The sequence below is a fragment of the Panulirus ornatus genome, chromosome 1 (genome assembly GCF_036320965.1).
Source record: "Panulirus ornatus isolate Po-2019 chromosome 1, ASM3632096v1, whole genome shotgun sequence".
NCBI classification, from domain to species: domain Eukaryota; kingdom Metazoa; phylum Arthropoda; class Malacostraca; order Decapoda; family Palinuridae; genus Panulirus; species Panulirus ornatus.
In genome coordinates, this window is record NC_092224.1 from 29813456 (window position 1) to 29834624 (window position 21169).

The following is a 21169-nucleotide window of genomic DNA, read 5'->3' on the forward strand; positions in this document are numbered from 1 at the left end:
TGGAACCTAGTTGAAGAAGAAATGGATTTAGTGAAAGAGAAAGAGAGTTAGTGAAGCATAAACTTTACAGTATTTCTTAATATAAACTTGTTTATGGCAGTTTCTCACTTTATCTTTTGTTTGGATGTCCTTATTGTGACATGTCAATAGTGTGTACATCTACCTCCAGCCACAGTAAAGGTGGTATACAAAGGAAGCTTAGTGCAAAGGAACCTTTCCGTTTGCAATCATTTTTAGAAAAAAGGTTTCTACATTCACATCAGTTATTCACTTTTTTTATGGGGATATAGTAACTGCAATGTTCATCAATTGTTGGTACATGACCAACTGAAACTTACATCACATGAGAGATTACCAAGCCATTGTTGTAAACACTTGACACCAACCCCTCATCCCTTGCTATACATCACTCGCTCCTCCTGATGCACGAAGGTACTGGTCTGGGCACCCCATAGACATTCACTTCAAATCTCCACTACAAAGACAAAGGTCGACAAAGGATTTAGTGATTAATTTTGCATACGTCTTTTATTTTATGGGAATATAACTTTTTTGAGCTTTATATATTTTTTTTTTGCACACACAGCAGCAACCAGGTTTTCAGGTAGACTATGTGTAAGGGTTAAAATAAGGGTCTCTCTCTTCCATAATTACAAATCATATCCCTTACACTAAAGGCCTTGGGGGAAAAAAAATCATTCACACATTACTTATTCCTGATCTCTCTGCTTGTTCCAGAGTAGTTTTTAGATGTTCATCAAATAATTCACATCTGATAGGCATCTCTAAGGAATAAAAGGGGTTTTTGAGGGCATAATCGGAGTAGATTTCATACACACGATGAAGAAGGGCATCAATTCCACTTTGCTTTGTGTCTGAGATCACCATGAATTTCACTCCTGAAAAAGAAAAAAAAAAAATGTACACATATACATGCATATATATATATATATATATATATATATATATATATATATATATTATACTTTGTCGCTGTCTCCCGCGTTTGCGAGGTAGCGCAAGGAAACAGACGAAAGAAATGGCCCAACCCCCCCCCCCCATACACATGTATATACATACGTCCACACACGCAAATATACATACCTACACAGCTTTCCATGGTTTACCCCAGACGCTTCACATGCCTTGATTCAATCCACTGACAGCACGTCAACCCCGGTATACCACATCACTCCAATTCACTCTATTCCTTGCCCTCCTTTCACCCTCCTGCATGTTCAGGCCCCGATCACACAAAATCTTTTTCACTCCATCTTTCCACCTCCAATTTGGTCTCCCTCTTCTCGTTCCCTCCACCTCCGACACATATATCCTCTTGGTCAATCTTTCCTCACTCATTCTCTCCATGTGCCCAAACCACTTCAAAACACCCTCTTCTGCTCTCTCAACCACGCTCTTTTTATTTCCACACATCTCTCTTACCCTTACGTTACTCACTCGATCAAACCACCTCACACCACACATTGTCCTCAAACATCTCATTTCCAGCACATCCATCCTCCTGCGCACAACTCTATCCATAGCCCACGCCTCGCAACCATACAACATTGTTGGAACCACTATTCCTTCAAACATACCCATTTTTGCTTTCCGAGATAATGTTCTCGACTTCCACACATTCTTCAAGGCCCCCAGAATTTTTGCCCCCTCCCCCACCCTATGATCCACTTCCGCTTCCATGGTTCCATCCGCTGCCAGATCCACTCCCAGATATCTAAAACACTTCACTTCCTCCAGTTTTTCTCCATTCAAACTCACCTCCCAATTGACTTGACCCTCAACCCTACTGTACCTAATAACCTTGCTCTTATTCACATTTACTCTTAACTTTCTTCTTCCACACACTTTACCAAACTCAGTCACCAGCTTCTGCAGTTTCTCACATGAATCAGCCACCAGCGCTGTATCATCAGCGAACAACAACTGACTCACTTCCCAAGCTCTCTCATCCCCAACAGACTTCATACTTGCCCCTCTTTCCAAAACTCTTGCATTCACCTCCCTAACAACCCCATCCATAAACAAATTAAACAACCATGGAGACATCACACACCCCTGCCGCAAACCTACATTCACTGAGAACCAATCACTTTCCTCTCTTCCTACACGTACACATGCCTTACATCCTTGATAAAAACTTTTCACTGCTTCTAACAACTTTCCTCCCACACCATATATTCTTAATACCTTCCACAGAGCATCTCTATCAACTCTATCATATGCCTTCTCCAGATCCATAAATGCTACATACAAATCCATTTGCTTTTCTAAGTATTTCTCACATACATTCTTCAAAGCAAACACCTGATCCACACATCCTCTACCACTTCTGAAACCACACTGCTCTTCCCCAATCTGATGCTCTGTACATGCCTTCACCCTCTCAATCAATACCCTCCCATATAATTTACCAGGAATACTCAACAAACTTATACCTCTGTAATTTGAGCACTCACTCTTTTCCCCTTTGCCTTTGTACAATGGCACTATGCACGCATTCCGCCAATCCTCAGGCACCTCACCATGAGTCATACATACATTAAATAACCTTACCAACCAGTCAACAATACAGTCACCCCCTTTTTTAATAAATTCCACTGCAATACCATCCAAACCTGCTGCCTTGCCGGCTTTCATCTTCCGCAAAGCTTTTACTACCTCTTCTCTGTTTACCAAATCATTTTCCCTAACCCTCGCACTTTGCACACCACCTCGACCAAAACACCCTATATCTGCCACTCTATCATCAAACACATTCAACAAACCTTCAAAATACTCACTCCATCTCCTTCTCACATCACCACTACTTGTTATCACCTCCCCATTTGCGCCCTTCACTGAAGTTCCCATTTGCTCCCTTGTCTTACGCACTTTATTTACCTCCTTCCAGAACATCTTTTTATTCTCCCTAAAATTTAATGATACTCTCTCACCCCAACTCTCATTTGCCCTTTTTTTCACCTCTTGCACCTTTCTCTTGACCTCCTGTCTCTTTCTTTTATACGTCTCCCACTCAATTTCATTTTTTCCCTGCAAAAATCGTCCAAATGCCTCTCTCTTCTCTTTCACTAATACTCTTACTTCTTCATCCCACCACTCACTACCCTTTCTAATCAACCCACCTCCCACTCTTCTCATGCCACAAGCATCTTTTGCGCAATCCATCACTGATTCCCTAAATACATCCCATTCCTCCCCCACTCCCCTTACTTCCATTGTTCTCACCTTTTTCCATTCTTTACTCAGTCTCTCCTGGTACTTCCTCACACAAGTCTCCTTCCCAAGCTCACTTACTCTCACCACCCTCTTCACCCCAACATTTACTCTTCTTTTCTGGAAACCCATACAAATCTTCACCTTAGCCTCCACAAGATAATGATCAGACATCCCTCCAGTTGCACCTCTCAGCACATTAACATCCAAAAGTCTCTCTTTCGCGCGCCTGTCAATTAACACGTAATCCAATAACGCTCTCTGGCCATCTCTCCTACTTACATAAGTATACTTATGTATATCTCGCTTTTTAAACCAGGTATTCCCAATCATCAGTCCCTTTTCAGCACATAAATCTACAAGCTCTTCACCATTTCCATTTACAACACTGAACACCCCATGTATACCAATTATTCCCTCGACTGCCACATTACTCACCTTTGCATTCAAATCACCCAACACTATAACCCGGTCTCGTGCATCAAAACCACTAACACACTCATTCAGCTGCTCCCAAAACACTTGCCTCTCATGATCTTTCTTCTCATGCCCAGGTGCATATGCACCAATAATCACCCATCTCTCCCCATCAACTTTCAGTTTTACCCATATTAATCGAGAATTTACTTTCTTACATTCTATCACATACTTCCACAACTCCTGTTTCAGGAGTACTGCTACTCCTTTTTTTTTTTTTTCAAACTATTCGCCATTTCCCGCATTAGCGAGGTAGCATTAAGAACAGAGGACTGGGTCTTTGAGGGAATATCCTCACCTGGCCCCCTTCTCTGTTCCTTATTTTGGGAAAAAAAAAAGAACAGAGGAGAGAGCTTTAGAGGGTATATCCTCACTTGGGCCACCTCTCCGTTAATTCATTTGGAAAATTATAAACGGAAGGGGAGGATTTCCAGCCCCCCCCACTCCCTCCCCTTTTAGTTGCCTTCTACGACATGCAGGGAATACTTTAGAAGTATTCTTTCTCCCCTATCTCCAGGGATAATACAAATAAATATGTGTATATTTATGAATAATGAATGAATATATACATTAATCACTTTTTTATGGTTTGGATATAATAACTGTAATCTAAAGAGACAAGCAAGAACAAAATTCTTTCTTTTATATTTGTTCAACACTTTAAGTGTGTTAGTCGCATATGCTCATCCGTTCTCTAGATGTCATGTAATGCAATGAAACAGCCCTCCATCCAAAAAGATGCCTCTGACCTTTTCGTGGTTTCCCCCGGCTGCTTCATATGCCCCAGTTCAGTCAACTGACTTCAAATTGCCCCATGTATACCATGTCACTCCAATGCACTCTATCCTATGCACACCTTTCATCCTCCTGCATGATCAGGTCCTTAGCACTTAAGATCTTTTTCACTCCATCCTTCCATCTCCGATTTGAACTCTCCCTTCTCCTTACCCCCTCCATGTCTGACACTTATATCTTCTTCGTCAACCTCTCCTCAATCATTCTTGCCATGTGGGGTGACATGGGAAGAAGAAAAAGAACTGAACCTTTGTTTTCCCTGTAAGTCTTAGAACACGACTAAACTGGGTGGGAACAGAGGGCTGAAGACACCTCCCTTATTGTATTCATTGTATTTCAATTTCTAAAAGATGGACAAAAGAAGAGTTAAATGAAGTAAATATTGCATAAGCAACCTCTGGACACTGGAGGAAAATGCAATGGATATTAATGGACAGTAAAAAGACTTGCAGTACATACTTCATATATAATATTCTAAGTTCCCTCATCTATCCCTGGGGATAGGGGAGAAAGAATACTTCCCACGTATTCCCTGCGTGTCGTAGAAGGCGACTAAAAGGGGAGGGAGCGGGTGGCTGGAAATCCTCCCCTTTCTTGTTTTTTTTTTAATTTTCCAAAAGAAGGAACAGAGAAGGGGGTCAGGTGAGGATATTCCCTCTAAGGCCTAGTTCTCTGTTCTTAACGCTACCTCGCTAACGCGGGAAATGGCAAATAGTATGAAAAAAAAAAAAAAAAAGTTCCCTCATCATTTCTAAAAATATTCTGCTGACCTTCAGATTACAATAGCTTTATCACTGCAACAGCATTATTAGTTTTCAGTATATCAGTTCCTGAAAGGGTATGAGCATGACATAAAAGTATACATTTGCATACAGTGTTTTTCAACCATCATGCAGTGAAAAGCTCAAGGGTACTGTGTCAAAAAGCTGAAACAAATTTGCAAATGCACTGCAAAATGACAAAGGCTGGACAGCACTGGCATAAAGTAATATTGCAAAGAAATCTTTGAATCTTCCAGTATTCTATCCCTTTTCTATTATATGGCCAAATGATCTTCCAAAGCGTTATAAATGCTTGATTTACTTTTTTTTATGAATGGAGGATTATGAGACAATAAACATGGGTAAAGAGCATATCCATGATAGGGATAAGCCTAAAGTCATCATACCTGTAAAGTCTGAAAACAGTTCATCCTAAAGTTATCTGCTTCCAGGACCTCTATGCCTGAGCTTTTCTGTTCTGGGCTGAGCTGAACTGCAAGAGCATACAGAGGATAAAACATGGAAGCCTGAAAATAAAAAATGAAAAATTATACTACTGCCATCTTCTCTACAAAATTATCAACAATAAAGATACTTGACAAATGATATAACCACTTTTCTTTGTGGTAAAGCCCTAAACAAACAACTTCTGTAAGCTGTCTGATAAAATTATGAATAAATTCTAATTTCAGTTGTTCTAACTAGCTTGTATTTGGTATGTTTGCAACCCCCGTTAGCAAATAAAGGTTTAGCCACCCAGTAACTTATATACTTTTATATGGAAAATCATCCAGACAATACAACTGAAGTACCAAGTTTTACAGCCATGAGGTTTTATCAAACATTCACCAATTAATAAAATCACTTTTCTAAAACATCCACAAGAACTTTACCAAAAATTCTGTACATGTGTATAAATGTATATGTCTATGTATATGTATGTATATGTTGATATTATCAATATTATCATACTTAATCGCCGTCTCCCGAGTAAAGCGAGGTAGCGCAAGGAAACACGAAAGAATGGCCCAACCCACCCACATACACATTTATGTACATAAACACCCAAACAGGCACATATACATACCTATATATTTCAACATATACATACATATATGTATATACTTTTATATTTATTATACTTATACTTTGTCAGTCTCCCACATCAGTGAGGTAGTGCAAGGAAACAGACAAAAGAATGGCCCAACCCACCCACATACACATATATATACATAAACATCCACACACGCACATATACATACATATACATTTCAACGTATACATACATATACATACACAGACATATACATATATACACATGTACATAATTCATACTTGCTGCCTTTATTCATTCCTGTCGCCACCCCGCCACACATGAAATGACACCCCCCTCCCCCTGCACGCACTAGGAAAAGACAACTCAGTTGCTAGCAGTCATGTATAATGCACCGAAACCACAGCTCCCTTTCCACATCCAGGCCCCACAAAACTTTCCATGGTTTACCCCAAACGCTTCACACGCCCTGGTTCAATCCATTGATACCACTCTATTCCTTGCACGACTTTCAACCTCCTCCATGTTCAGGCCCCGATTGCTCAAAATCTTTTTCACTCCATCCTTCCACCTCCAATTTGGTCTCCCACTTCTCCTCGTTCCCTCTACCTCTCACACATATATCCCCTTTGTCAATCTTTCCTCATTCATTCTTTCCATGTGACCAAACCATTTCAACACACCCTCTTCAGCTCTCTCAACCACACTCTTTCTATTACCACACATCTCTCGTACCCTTTCATTACTTACTTGATCAAACCACCTCACACCACATATTGTCCTCAAACATTTCATTTCCAATATATCCACCCTCCTCTGCACAACCCTATCTATAGCCCATGTCTCACAATCATATAACATTGTTGGAACCACTATTCCTTCAAACATAACCATTTCTGCTCTCCAAGATAACGTTCTCACCTTCCACATATTATTCATCCATTCCTGTCGCCAACCCGCCACACATGAAATAGTATCCCCCCCGTCCAGTGAGGCAGCGCCAGGAACAGACAAAAAAGGCCACATTTGTTCACACTCAGTCTCTAGCTGTCATGTGTAATGCACCTGAAACCACAGCTCCCTTTCCACATCCAGGACCCACAAAGCTTTCCATGGTTTACCCCAGACACTTCACATGCCCTGGTTCAATCCATTGACAGCACGTCCACCCCAGTATACCACATCGTTCCAATTCACTATTTCTTGCATGCCTTTCACACTCCTGTATGTTCGGGCCCCGATCACTCAAAATCTTTTTCACTCCATCCTTCCACCTCCAATTTGGTCTCCTGCTTCTCCTTCTTCCCTCCACCTCTGACACATATATCCTTTTTGTCAATCTTTCCTCACTCATTCTCTCCAAACCATTTCAACACACCCTCTTCTGCTCTCTCAACCACACTATATTACCACACATCTTTCTTACCCTTCCATTACTTACTCAATCAAACCATCTCACACCACATATTGTCCTCAAGCATTTCATTTCCAACACATCCACCCTCCTCTGCAAAACCCTATCTATAACCCATGTCTCAAAACCATATAACATTGTTGGAACAACTATTCCTTCAAACATACCCATTTCTGCTCTCCAAGATAACATTATCGCCTTCCACATATTCTTCAATGCTCCCTCCCCACCCTGGGACTCACTTCTGCTTCCATGCTTCCATTCACTGCCAAGTCCACTCCCAGATATCTAAATCACTTCACTTCATCCAGTTTTTCTCCATTCAAGCTTACCTCCCACTTAACTTGTCCCTCAACCCTACTGAATCTAATAACCTTGCTCTTATTCACATTTACTCTCAACTTTCTTCTTTCACACACTTTACCAAACTCAGTCACCAACTTCTGCAGTTTCTCACCCGAATCAGTCACCAGTGCTGTATCATCAGGAAACAACAGCTGACTCACTTCCTAAGCCCTCTCATCCAGAACAGACTGCATACTTGCCCCTCTCTCCAAAACTCTTCCATTCACCTCCCTAACCATCCCATCCATTAACAAATTAAACAACCATGGAGACATCACGCACCCATGCCGCAAACTGATATTCACTGGGAACCAATCAATTTCCTCTCTTCCTACTCTTACACATGCCCTACATCCTTGGTAAAAACATTTCACTGCTTCTAGCAACTTACCTCCCACACCATATACTTTTACAGCATTCCACAAAGCATCTCTATCCACCCAATCATATGCCTTCTCCAGATCCATAAATGCTACATACTAATCCATCTGTTTTTCTAGGCATTTCTCACATGCATTCTTCAAAGCAAACACCTGATCCACACATCCTCTACCATTTCAGAAACCACATTGCTCTTCCCCAATCTGATGCTCTGTACATGTCTTAACCCTCTCAATCAATACCCTCCCATATAATTTCCTAGGAATACTCCACTAATTTATGCCTCTGTAATTTGAGCCTTTATCCACTTTGTCTTTGTACAATGGCACTATGCATGCATTCCGCCAATCCTCAGGCACTTCACCAAGATCCATACATACACTGAATATCCTTACCAACAAGTATATGTAAGTAAGTAGCAAATACGATCAGCGAGCATTAAAGGATTATGTACAAACTGACACTTGCGCAAAAGAAAAACTTTTGGGAGTGAATATGGTGACATGGGATATCTGATCATTACCTTGTACAGGCAAGGGTGAAGATGTGTTGAGATTTTCAAAAGAGGAAACATAATGGGTAAGAGGAAAATGGTGAAAATAAATGAGATTGGAAAAGAGACTTGAGTGACAAAATACCAGGAGAGCTTGAGTGTAGAATGGCAAAAGGTGAGTAAACAAAGCCAAGGAAGTAGTGGGCAAGGAATGGCAGGCATTTCTATAAGCAGTGCTGGCATGTGCAAGAGATGCATGTGGCATGCAAAAGGATGGGCAGGTTACAGATGACAATGAAAAGTTGTGAATGAAAAAGAAAAGAGAAGTATTCAGGTGGTACTTACAGAGAAGGAGCATGAATAAATGGGAGAGATATAAGAAAAAGCAGCAAGAGTTCAAAAGGAAATTATAGAGGATGAAAAGGAGAAGAAATGAGAATTGGGGTGAGCAAGTATCAGTAAACCTCACGGAGAATAAGATATTTTGGAAGAAACTGAAGTTTGTGCGAAAATCAAGAAAACAAATGGGAAAATTGGTAAAGTGGTAACAGTAAGTGATAAAGTGAGGCAGAATGGAGTGAGCATTTTGAAGGGCTGTTGAACATGTTAGATGATAGGGTGTTTGGGTCAAGGTAGTATGTAAATTAAGAGTCATGGAGAGTGGTTTGGAGGAAGCCTTGCATAAGATGAAATGTGTTAAGCGGCTGGAGTGAATGGTATTGCAGTTGAATTTATGAAGAAAGTGGGTGACTGTGCTGTTGACTGGTTACTTAGGATTTGCAGTGTATGTATGGATCATGGTGAGGTGCCTGAGGATTGGCAGATTGCATGTACAGTGCCACTGTATAATGGTAAGTGTTCAAACTAAACAGATATCAGTTTGATGAGTATACCTGGTAAGTCGTATGGAAGGGTACTGATTGAGAGGGTGAAGGCATGTACAGAGCATCAGATTGGGGAGTAGCAGTGTGGTTTCAGAAGTGGTAGAATATGTGTGGATCAGGTGTTTGCTTTAAAGAATGTGAGAAATACATAGAGAAAGACATGGATTTGTATGAGGCATTTAAGGATCTGGTAAAAGCAAATGAATGGGTTGATAGAGATGTCTTGTGGAAGATTTAAAGAAAATACGGTGTGGGAAGAAATCTGCTATAAGCAGAGAGATATTCTTATCAAGGGTCTAAAGCATGTGTGCAAATAGGAAGAGAGGAGAGTGAATGGTTTTAACTGAAGGTTGGCTCATGGTAGGGGTGTGTGAAATGTCACCATGGTTGTTCAATTTATTTATGGATGGGTTGCACAGGAGGTAAAAATGCAGGTCTTCGAGAAAGGGGAAAGTATGCAGTCTGCAGGGGATGAGAGGGCTTGGGAAGTGTCAGTTGTTCTTCTTTGCTGGTGTTACAGCACTGGTGGCAGATTCGAGTGAGAAACTGAAGTTGCTAACTGAGTTTGTAAGAATGTGTGAAGGAAGGAATTTGAAAGTAAATGTGAATAAAAGCTAGGTTATTATGCTTAGCAGGGTAAAGGAGCATATTAATTGGGGTATAAGTTATGATGAAAACTTTAGCAGAAGTGAAGCATTTTAGATAATCTACCTGAGAGTGAACATAACAGTAAATGGACCCATGGAAGCAAAAGTGAGTTATAGGATGGTTGAGGGGGTGAAGGTTCTGGGAGCACTGAAGAATGTGTGGAAAGAGAGATCATTATCAGGGAGGATAAAAATGGGTGTGTTTGCAGGTATAGTAGTCCCATCAATATTATATGGATGCAGGGCGTGGGCTATAGATAAGGCTGTGCAGAGAGGGGTGCATGGGTTGGAAATTAAATGTTTGAGGAAAATAAGTGGTGTAAAAGGTTCAACTGAGCAAGGAATGAAAGGGTAAGAGAGAAGAGTGGTAATAAAAAAGAGTGCAGCTGAGACAGCTAAGGAATCTTCCTTAGCTGTCTCAGCTGCACTCTTTTTTATTACCACTAAAATGGTTTGGACATATGGAGAGAATGAGAGAGGAAAGGCTGACAATGGGGATATATGAGTCAGAAGAGGAGGGAACTAAGAGAACCAGGAGACCAAACTGGAGATGGATGGATGGAGTGAAAAAGATTTTGAGTGACTGGGGCCAGAACATGCAGGAAGGTGAAAGGCTTGCAGGGGACAGAGTGAATCAGAATGATATGATTCACTGGGGTCAATGTACTGCCACTGAACTGAACCAGGGTATAAGAAGCATCTGCGGTAAATGTTTGTGGGTCCTGGTTGTGGTTTCAGTGCATTACATGTAACAGGTAGAGGATGGATGTAAGTATATGTGGCCATTCTTCATCTGTTCCCGGCATTACCTTGCTAATGCAGAAAACAACGATCAAATATAAAAAGAAAAATATTAGCAACATCAGTAACTCTTGTGAGTGGTATAATTTCTACAACAAGCATTTAAAGGTTCACCATACATACACATATGACAAAAAATTTCAAAAAATGTCTTATATAGTATAAGTACCTGGAAGATTTTCTCATTTGTTGTGAGTCTGGGTCTCGCAAATTTAAGGTTGATTGGGTAATTTGCTTCATCAGCCAAAACTTCCATTGCATCACGGCCATCATCAAGCTGCTGGCCAGTGACTTTTATGCCATTCACAGCTACTAATGTATGACCCACTGCAATTTATAAAAAATACTAAATGAGGTCACTGTACATTCCTATAATATCTACAATGATATTTTTTTTTCTTTGTCGCTGTCTCCCGCGTTTGCGAGGTAGCGCAAGGAAACAGACGAAAGAAATGGCCCAACCCACCCCCATACACATGTATATACATACACGTCCACACACGCAAATATACATACCCAAACAGCTTTCCATGGTTTACCCCAGACGCTTCACATGCCCTGATTCAATCCACTGACAGCACGTCAACCCCAGTATACCACATCGATCCAATTCACTCTATTCCTTGCCCTCCTTTCACCCTCCTGCATGTTCAGGCCCCTGATCACACAAAATCTTTTTCACTCCATCTTTCCACCTCCAATTTGGTCTCCCACTTCTCCTCGTTCCCTCCACCTCCGACACATATATCCTCTTGGTCAATCTTTCCTCACTCATTCTCTCCATGTGCCCAAACCATTTCAAAACACCCTCTTCTGCTCTCTCAACCATGCTCTTTTTATTTCCACACATCTCTCTTACCCTTACGTTACTTACTCGATCAAACCACCTCACACCACACATTGTCCTCAAACATCTCATTTCCAGCACATCCACCCTCCTGCGCACAACTCTATCCATAGCCCACGCCTTGCAACCATACAACATTGTTGGAACCACTATTCCTTCAAACATACCCATTTTTGCTTTCCGAGATAATGTTCTCGACTTCCACACATTCTTCAAGGCTCCCAGGATTTTCGCCCCCTCCCCCACCCTATGATCCACTTCCGCTTCCATGGTTCCATCCGCTGCCAGATCCACTCCCAGATATCTAAAACACTTTACTTCCTCCAGTTTTTCTCCATTCAAACTTACCTCCCAATTGACTTGACCCTCAACCCTACTGTACCTAATAACCTTGCTCTTATTCACATTTACTCTTAACTTTCTTCTTTCACACACTTTACCAAACTCAGTCACCAGCTTCTGCAGTTTCTCACATGAATCAGCCACCAGCGCTGTATCATCAGCGAACAACAACTGACTCACTTCCCAAGCTCTCTCATCCCCAACAGACTTCATACTTGCCCCTCTTTCCAAAACTCTTGCATTCACCTCCCTAACAACCCCATCCATAAACAAATTAAACAACCATGGAGACATCACACACCCCTGCCACAAACCTACATTCACTGAGAACCAATCACTTTCCTCTCTTCCTACACGTACACATGCCTTACATCCTCGATAAAAACTTTTCACTGCTTCTAACAACTTGCCTCCCACACCATATATTCCTAATACCTTCCACAGAGCATCTCTATCAACTCTATCATATGCCTTCTCCAGATCCATAAATGCTACATACAAATCCATTTGCTTTTCTAAGTATTTCTCACATACATTCTTCAAAGCAAACACCTGATCCACACATCCTCTACCACTTCTGAAACCACACTGCTCTTCTCCAATCTGATGCTCTGTACATGCCTTCACCCTCTCAATCAATACCCTCCCATATAATTTACCAGGAATACTCAACAAACTTATACCTCTGAAATTTGAGCACTCACTCTTATCCCCTTTGCCTTTGTACAATGGCACTATGCACGCATTCTGCCAATCCTCAGGCACCTCACCATGAGTCATACAATGATATACATACATACAATGATATATATACATTTATATACAATGATATACATACACATATACACGCATACAACACAAAACAAAAGAATATGGTTCACTGGGTCCCAGTCACACTCCAACCTGCTTCAATCTCTCCCTACATAATCTCCCTGTGCCCCTACAAACCACAATTAGAAAGTCCTCGTATATGTAGATGACTTTACATACACATCACACGACCCTAACAGAACAAGCAACACCAAATTTGTAACATCACATCTTGTAACCAGAACATTTATTTTCACAAAACAGACTGTCTGCATCTCCTAAGATATCTGCTGTCAACCTTTCAACCCCTTACAGACATGAACTCAACTTTCAAATTAACATAACCCTGAAAGATCAACCACTGCCACTCAAAAAGGCACAAACCAAACTACACTCTTTTTATTACCATACATCTCTCTTATCCTTTCATTACTTACTCAATCAAACCACCTCACACCATATATTGTCCTCAAACATCTCATTTCCAACACATCCACCCTCCTCTGCACAACTCTATCTATTGCCCATGCCTTGTAACCAAAAGAAGGAACAGAGAAGGGGCCAGGTGAGGATATTCCCTCAAAGGCCCAGTCCTCTGTTCTTAACGCTACCTTGCTAATGCGGGAAATGGCGAATAGTATGGAATATATATTCGCCATTTCCCACATTAGTTAGGTAGCATGAAGAACTGAGGACTGAGCTTTAATGGGAAACTCCTCACTAGGCCCCCCTTCTCTGTTTCTTCTTTTGAAAAAGTAAAAACTGGAGGGGAGGATTTCCAGCCCTGCACTCCCTCCCCTTTTAGTTGCCTTCTACAATACACAGGGAATATGTGGAAAGTATTCTTTCTCCCAAAAGAAGGAAAAGAGAAGGGGTCAATGTGAGGATTTTCCCTCAGGTTCAGTCCTCGATTCTTAATGCTATCTCACTAACATGGGAAATGGCGAATATGTATGGGGACCCCCCCCCGTATTTAAATTTCTAAAAAGGGGAACAGAAGTCAAGTGGGGAGTGCTCATCCTCCTCGATGGCTCATATTGGGGTGTCTGAATGTGCGTGGAAGTAACCAAGATGAGAAGAAAGGAGAGATAGGTGGTATGTTTGAGGAAAGAAACTTGGATGTTCTGGCTCTGAGTGAAATGAAGCTCAAGGGTAAAGGGGAAGAGTATTTGGGGAAAGTCTTGGGAGTAAAGTCAGAGGTTGGGGAAAGGACATGAGCTAAGGAAAGAGTAGTGCTACTCCTGAAGCAGTTGTGGGAGTATGTGATAGAGTGTAAGGAAGTAAATTCTAGATTGATTTGGGTAAAACTGAAAGTGGATGGAGAAAGATGAATGATTATTGGTGCCAATGCACCTGGTCATGAGAAGAAAGATCATGAGAGGCAAGTGTTTTGAGAGCAGCTTTGATGCACGAGACCAAGTCATGGTGACGGGTGATTTAAATGGGAAGTAATGTGGCAGTGGGGGTATAACTGGTGTACATGGGGTGTTCAGTGTTGTAAATGCAAATGGTGAAGAGCTTGTGGATTTGTGTGCTGAAAAAGGACCGGTGATTGGGAATACCTGGTTTAAAAAGAGAGATGTACATAAGTATAGGTATGTGAGTAGGAGAGATGGTCAAAGGGCATTATTGAATTATGTGTTCATCGCTAAGCATGTAAAAGAGACTTATGGATGTTAATGTGCTAAGAAGGGCAGCTGGAGGGATGTCTGATCACAATTTGTAGAGGCAAAGGTGAAAATTTTGTAGAGGAGAGGATGTTGGGGAGAAGAGAGTGGTAAGAGTAAGTGAAGCTTGGAAAGGAGACTTGTGTGAGGAAGTACCAGGAAAGACTGAGTGTAGAATGGCAAAAGATGAGAGCAAATGACGTGAAGGGAGTGAGTGAGGAATGGGATGTATTTACTGAAGCTGTGATGGCCTGTGCAAAAGATGCATGTGGCATGAGAAAGGTGGGAGGTGGGCAGATTAGAAAGGGTAGTGAGCAGTGGGATGAGGAAGTAAGGTTGTTTTGAGAGAGAAACGAAAGGCATTTATACAATACTTGCAGGGAAGTAGTGCAAATGACTGGGAGATGTATAAAAGAAAGTGGCAGGAGGTCAAGAGAAAAGTGCAAGAGGTGAAAAAGAGGGTAAATGAGAGCTGGAGTGAGAGAGTGTCATTAAATCTTAGGGGGAATAAAAAGATGTTTTGGAATGAGGTAAATAACGGGCATAAGACAAGATAACAAATGGGAACACCAGTGAAGGCGGCAAGTGGGGAGGTATCAACAGGTAGCGATGAAGTGAGTATTTTGAAGGCTTGCTGAATGTGTTCAATTACAGAATGGCAGATATAGGGGGTTTTGGTTGGGGTGTTGTTCGAAGTGAGAGGGTCAGGGAGAATGGTTTAGAAGAGAGATAAGAGGCAGTGAAAGCTTTGCGCTAGATCACTGAGAATGGAGAACATGAGAACTTCAATATCCCCACCATTCTAATGGAAGGAATTCAATCATTCCCTATGGTGAACACTGAAATCCCCTAGAAAGAGGATCTCAGCTTATGGGTGAGATGTCACCGCCTCATGGCAGCAGTTTAGATAGTTGAAGAGAGATATAAAATTTGTAGAAGTAGAGAAGCAGCAGGAGAAACAAAGGAAAATTGTGGTAGTAGGAAGCCAGACCTTAAGCCAGGTAACATCAATGCTTGGGGACTCAAGGTCCTCGAGGCATGCAATAGGTGTGATAATGTTGGAATGAGCACAGAAACCACCTCTGAACCAGAACCGTGAGTAGAGATTATAGTTGGATATGAGAAAGGGGCTAGTGAGAAAATCAATAAACAAGTAGGTCTCAGATAGAGGTAAGATACTAGAAGAGGAACTAGACAGTGCAAAATCAACAGAAAAGAGGTCACCAAATAGACCATGAATGTTAGTATATTTGAACAGAAAAAGAGACGTCTATCAGGGAGAGAAAAGTCGTGGAAAGGGCCAGTAAGACTACTGTCTGAACTCTCCCTCTCACTGGCAGGAGAGACAAGTGGGAACCTGGATATTCCAAGCATCCCATAATGCCAGGGACTTGGGCCCATAGGCTTGCTGGACTCTATCATGACTACATTTAAATGATTGTGCAGACAGATGGTAATAGAACTTATGTGAAAGAAAATAGGTGAGGTTTGAGTGGGTGTAAGGTGCTTGTACGAAGATGGTATGACTAGCCCCGTAATCCCATTCTGACGTGATAGAGAGTAAGACCAGCAATCCTAACATAAAGGGTGTTAGATAGTTCTCGGTATCAACAACACAGAAAAATTGCCCAAGTGTCCATTTTCTATATTAAAGGGTGCATCACTTCCTCCAACCTCCCAACCTTTAGTAGTTTCACCCCTTAACTGATACATCTACTAAAGCAAACAGCATGAGACATGTGTTATTAAGGAAGTTTTAGACAACACATAGTAAAAAAACATGAAATATGTATAATATAACTAGGCCTTAACAAGCTACTTTAACCCACAACAAACTTAGTTTTCGGGTTAACTTTGAACTCACATTAACAGTCCAGACATTACCTTTGATACCATCCCGCTGACCATAAGATACCACTATATTCCTGTTCTGTACATCAAGCTTCACCTCTAAAGGATAACTGAAAGTCTTCTCATTCTCTACTGTTGGTATGTTGTGGTCATGTTGATATATCAGCCCTCCTGATTTGCTCAGAATATATACACTGTAAACAGGCATCCTACCTGAAGGAAAATAAGATTAATGTTTAAACACTTACCTATTGATAACTTTTACTATTCTGAGCTTTTACAATAGAGTACTCCACCAGACACAGTGTTTAGTATAAGGCTAAGACATAATATTCTGCTCCTAATGAAGAGTATGAGAATATAAGAATGGAAAAAATGTCAGAAAATTTCAAGTATTTTATAATGATTTCTGTTGTCCTGTAATATCAAAATTTCAAATTCATTAAAAGTATCTTTTTTTTTTTTTACCAATGCAGTTCTAAATTGCAGAGAAAATGTATCTGGGCTGACAAGTCAATGACATCAGTTACTGTTTAGCTTGTGACTATAGACATTGTTTATGGGTACTTTCAGGCCATTTTTCTAATTTTTACCAAAAGTCATGACTTTTTCTCAGGATAAATAATCTAAACAGATTCACATGTATCTAATCCCTGTTCAATGGGGCTGATGAGGTTCAATCCAAATCAGTGTAAGGTAATGAGGATGGGTTAGAGCAAAAGAAAGTCTCAGGGTAACTGGTATTTTGCAGGAAAAAAATTACACTCATGGTTTACAATGTGCCTTATCTATCACCAGAGATACACATCAAGAGATATGGGAAATAGGCAACCTGTCAGCTGGCAAATATAAAAATTGCATTCAATAAATTATTAATTAATGAGGTAGGACAAAAACTGGATTATGCCTTCAAAGTTTGGTGACTGCACCTGCAGCAGCACAAAGATAAGAAAAGGGAATTACAGAGCAGGCAACTGAGATGGTACTGTACCTAAGAAAACAGCTACAATGAGATGCTGAGGTTTACAAAGCAGTCCACAATGGAAGAGAGGAGAGAGATGGCTGACCTGATAAGTCTTCATGTTTCTATGCAGAGTGAACAATAATGAGAGCAGATAGTCCTTCAAGAGATGCAGCATGAGAGTAACCAGGGTCCATGACAAAGTGTTCATTAAAAAGCAAGTCTAGAAGTACTGGTTTAGTGTTAGGTTGGTGGATGGGTGGAATAACCTAAAATCAGAGACAAAGAACGGTGGCAGATTACAAAGGTTTAAAAGGTTACTTGATAACACTGAAAGTTCAGAAGTCAGGGCCCAGTGAGTGTAATGACTCTTTACCCAACCTGTACAAATAGGTAATTATACACACACACACCTCTCACAAAGGGATTGGAAAATATCTCGCATGTCAGTTAAACCATAATAAAAAACAAATGATGAATAAGTGAATTATTCTGTATTTTCAATGGCCATGATGATGTATTTGTAATGTATATCAATAATACTACTAAGCCCCTTGGTAACAATATGCTGAAATAACCATTAACAAATTATGATTTCAGAGTATCAAACTGATATTAGTAATCTATCACAAGATGGACGTAAGTGGTCAACCTTTGGAATCTTTGTTCTATTCTTACAGGATTGCTGTTTGGTGTACAAATAAGAAATTAAGGGGTTGTTTTTGGATTGTCACCGTTACTTCTTATCATTCGATAATAAGGAAGAGACATGCAAAATGTGGAGTTAAATACCAATACTTGAAAATCAAAAGAATATCTTACCCGTCTAAATACTACAAATAGGTACAAATTGGAAAACGTCATTAGTGCAAGGTTCTTTCAAGAGAACAGGAATGTGTTAATTGGTAATAATTACAAGATCTTTAGAAACAAATTTGTAAAAACATTAGAAAGTACTTCCCACAGGGAGCATTGGACTCCTGGAATGAACTACCATATGAAATTATCAACTGCAAAAACTCATAGAATAGTTTCTCACTGGCAGTAGAATTATTTCAAAATGAGAAAAGTTTATAGGCAAGCAAAATAGCACCAACAGGTGCATACTAGTCTCACTTATTGCTAATGGTAACTTACTCAGGACATGACAGATCTAGTTATGGATAAAATTTCTCAATATTGAAATGCATTCCAGTGGATGGCACCATGCATCAATGGATTCAATAAGTAAACAGAGAGTTTAAGAATCTATAATCATCCTAAAATATAATCCTCTATGGAAAAGATTCCCTTATGCAAAAACTCAATCCCTTTAAATTCATAAATATCTGGACTTGCTCAACATATCTACAAGATTCAGTTTCTATCATGTTTACATTCATGTTTACATTTCGAACATTACAATGCCTAGTGCCAGCTAGAGCAGTGTGTCACCACAACAAAAAAGAAAATCATCCACTGTTAAACTCTAAGGGTATATTATCTTGTTTTCTGAAGATATGTGTAGTTCGTAATCGATCTATAAGACAAATATAGCTCTAAATAAATCAACCAAGGACCAGGTGGATTGGTGTTGCAGCTGTCCACGGGCCAGTCATTTGCAAACGACCTTTCAATGAAGCATGGTAAAGACAGTCACGAATTATTTTGAAATGCTTTTTAGTATTCCTCTAGTTCTACTTCACAGATTTAGACTAAAGTGGTATTGTTCGATTCCCTTCACTCTTACGACTTGGTGTAATGTTTTCATCCCACATTTACTTCCTAATTCAAAGCCCTGCCCACTCGTTGGAGGCTTTGCCTTCTGGAGGTATGTGCTACAGGTAACCCCCCCCCCCCTTCTTAATATCAACTCCACGAAGTGGAAGACATCCACTGGTACCACTTTCGTCAAAATGCCAACAACTTCCATTTCCTGACCAATAACACATATACTTCACAAGGAGCTTCACTAAACGCGTCTAGAATATAAACAACTAAGCCAGAAAAACACACAATAATTAGGACCAAGAACAGACGACAAAACTGTTTCAAGACAATTTCATGTAGAACAGGAGGCGGAATTATTATAATCAAAAATGCAAAACTAAACTTACATTAATTATAATCTGCTTACTGTAAGGTGCGGGTTGATTCACTTTCACGTCACTATGACCATAAACTTTAATACTATCAATACTATTCCGGGTTTAAACAGACAACTAGGAAACTAGAGTTTGACAATTGGTGGGCGTATTTAACTCAGGCTCGTGTAAATCCAAAATTGATTATCAAATATCTCTTAACAATGTCACAGTCATTGGATTTTATGAAAATGTTCTTAAATATCTACCAAAAGTATTGATTTTACTATTAATTACAATAAATGTTAAAACTACCAATACAAAATACCTATTGAATGATGGGTATTTAATAACACTACTCCCACTGTTCCAGTATTGTGTTGGTCACCCGCCAGCGAATACCAACATCAGATACCACGAAAACACGGCACCTAAAATTGTTAGCGCACATGACACATACAATATGCTTTATCAGAAAATTAAATGCATTATCATGAATATTAAATATTATCATTGAATTTCAAATCTTAATGGCTACTTTTTATAGATTATTTTATTTAGTAGCCAAGGATGGCAAAAATTTTCATTAAATCACGAAGGGGACATTCTGTTACGTTTTTTGTGTCCAACATACTTCCTCCATCACATTTGTAATCACGTTACATCCTTCATCACACACAAAAATCACTTCACAAATGTTCGTGCCTCCTGAACAGAGGTGCGGATTTTCTGAGTGATGACATTTTCAAAATAACACGATAATTTCGTGATAAAAAAAAAAATCTATTGGGGGACGGGGGTAAGGCCATCTTTCCTAGGGGTAAGGCCATCTTTCCCAAATAACAACTACATTCCTTTGATTATCGTTACCATTCTTGCACGGCTGTAATCATAATTATATACATAATGTAAAAATTCACGATGAGCAAATGCATAAATCATGTACTTGCCAGTATGCATATACTAAGTAACTATGCTCTTTTTCTTTTTTTTTTCTGCTACTGCGGCAAATCTCCTTCCCCTTGAAAGTGATTTTCTGCCTACACTGGTGAAGTGTGCTTATGATCCCCCACATCATGTACCATCAGATGAGCTTACTGAGATCATATGCAAGGATGTTGATGATACTACTCCGTGTGTGCCACCATTTATCATTGATTATTCTAGACAATGTTCTCGTGCCGTTGTCTGCTCGTGTTCCCATCCCCAAGGGCTTGGACCCGTGGCACGCGTTTTGCTACTGCTTCCCACAGTTTTTTTGTGTAAAGACCAGCTACACGAGGATGGGCTGTCATGGAATTCTTTTCACTCTTTTGTCCTTCCCTCTTCATATTACGGTTCT

The 21169-nt window shown here is 40.2% G+C and overlaps 1 protein-coding gene across 1 annotated transcript; it reads right to left on the reverse strand.

Annotated features, from left to right (window-relative positions):
* Positions 1-509: 509 nt before the first annotated feature.
* Trs23 (trafficking protein particle complex subunit 4-like protein Trs23) lies at positions 510-19691 on the reverse strand. The gene is made up of 6 exons (XM_071696796.1): positions 19526-19691; positions 16837-17016; positions 11456-11613; positions 5675-5794; position 3325; positions 510-899 (listed from the first exon to the last, which is right to left on the reverse strand). Exons 1-6 carry the CDS (start codon positions 19674-19676, stop codon positions 700-702), a joined length of 810 nt encoding a protein of 269 aa, XP_071552897.1. The 5' UTR covers positions 19677-19691; the 3' UTR covers positions 510-699.
* Between the last annotated feature and the right edge of the window lie 1478 nt (positions 19692-21169).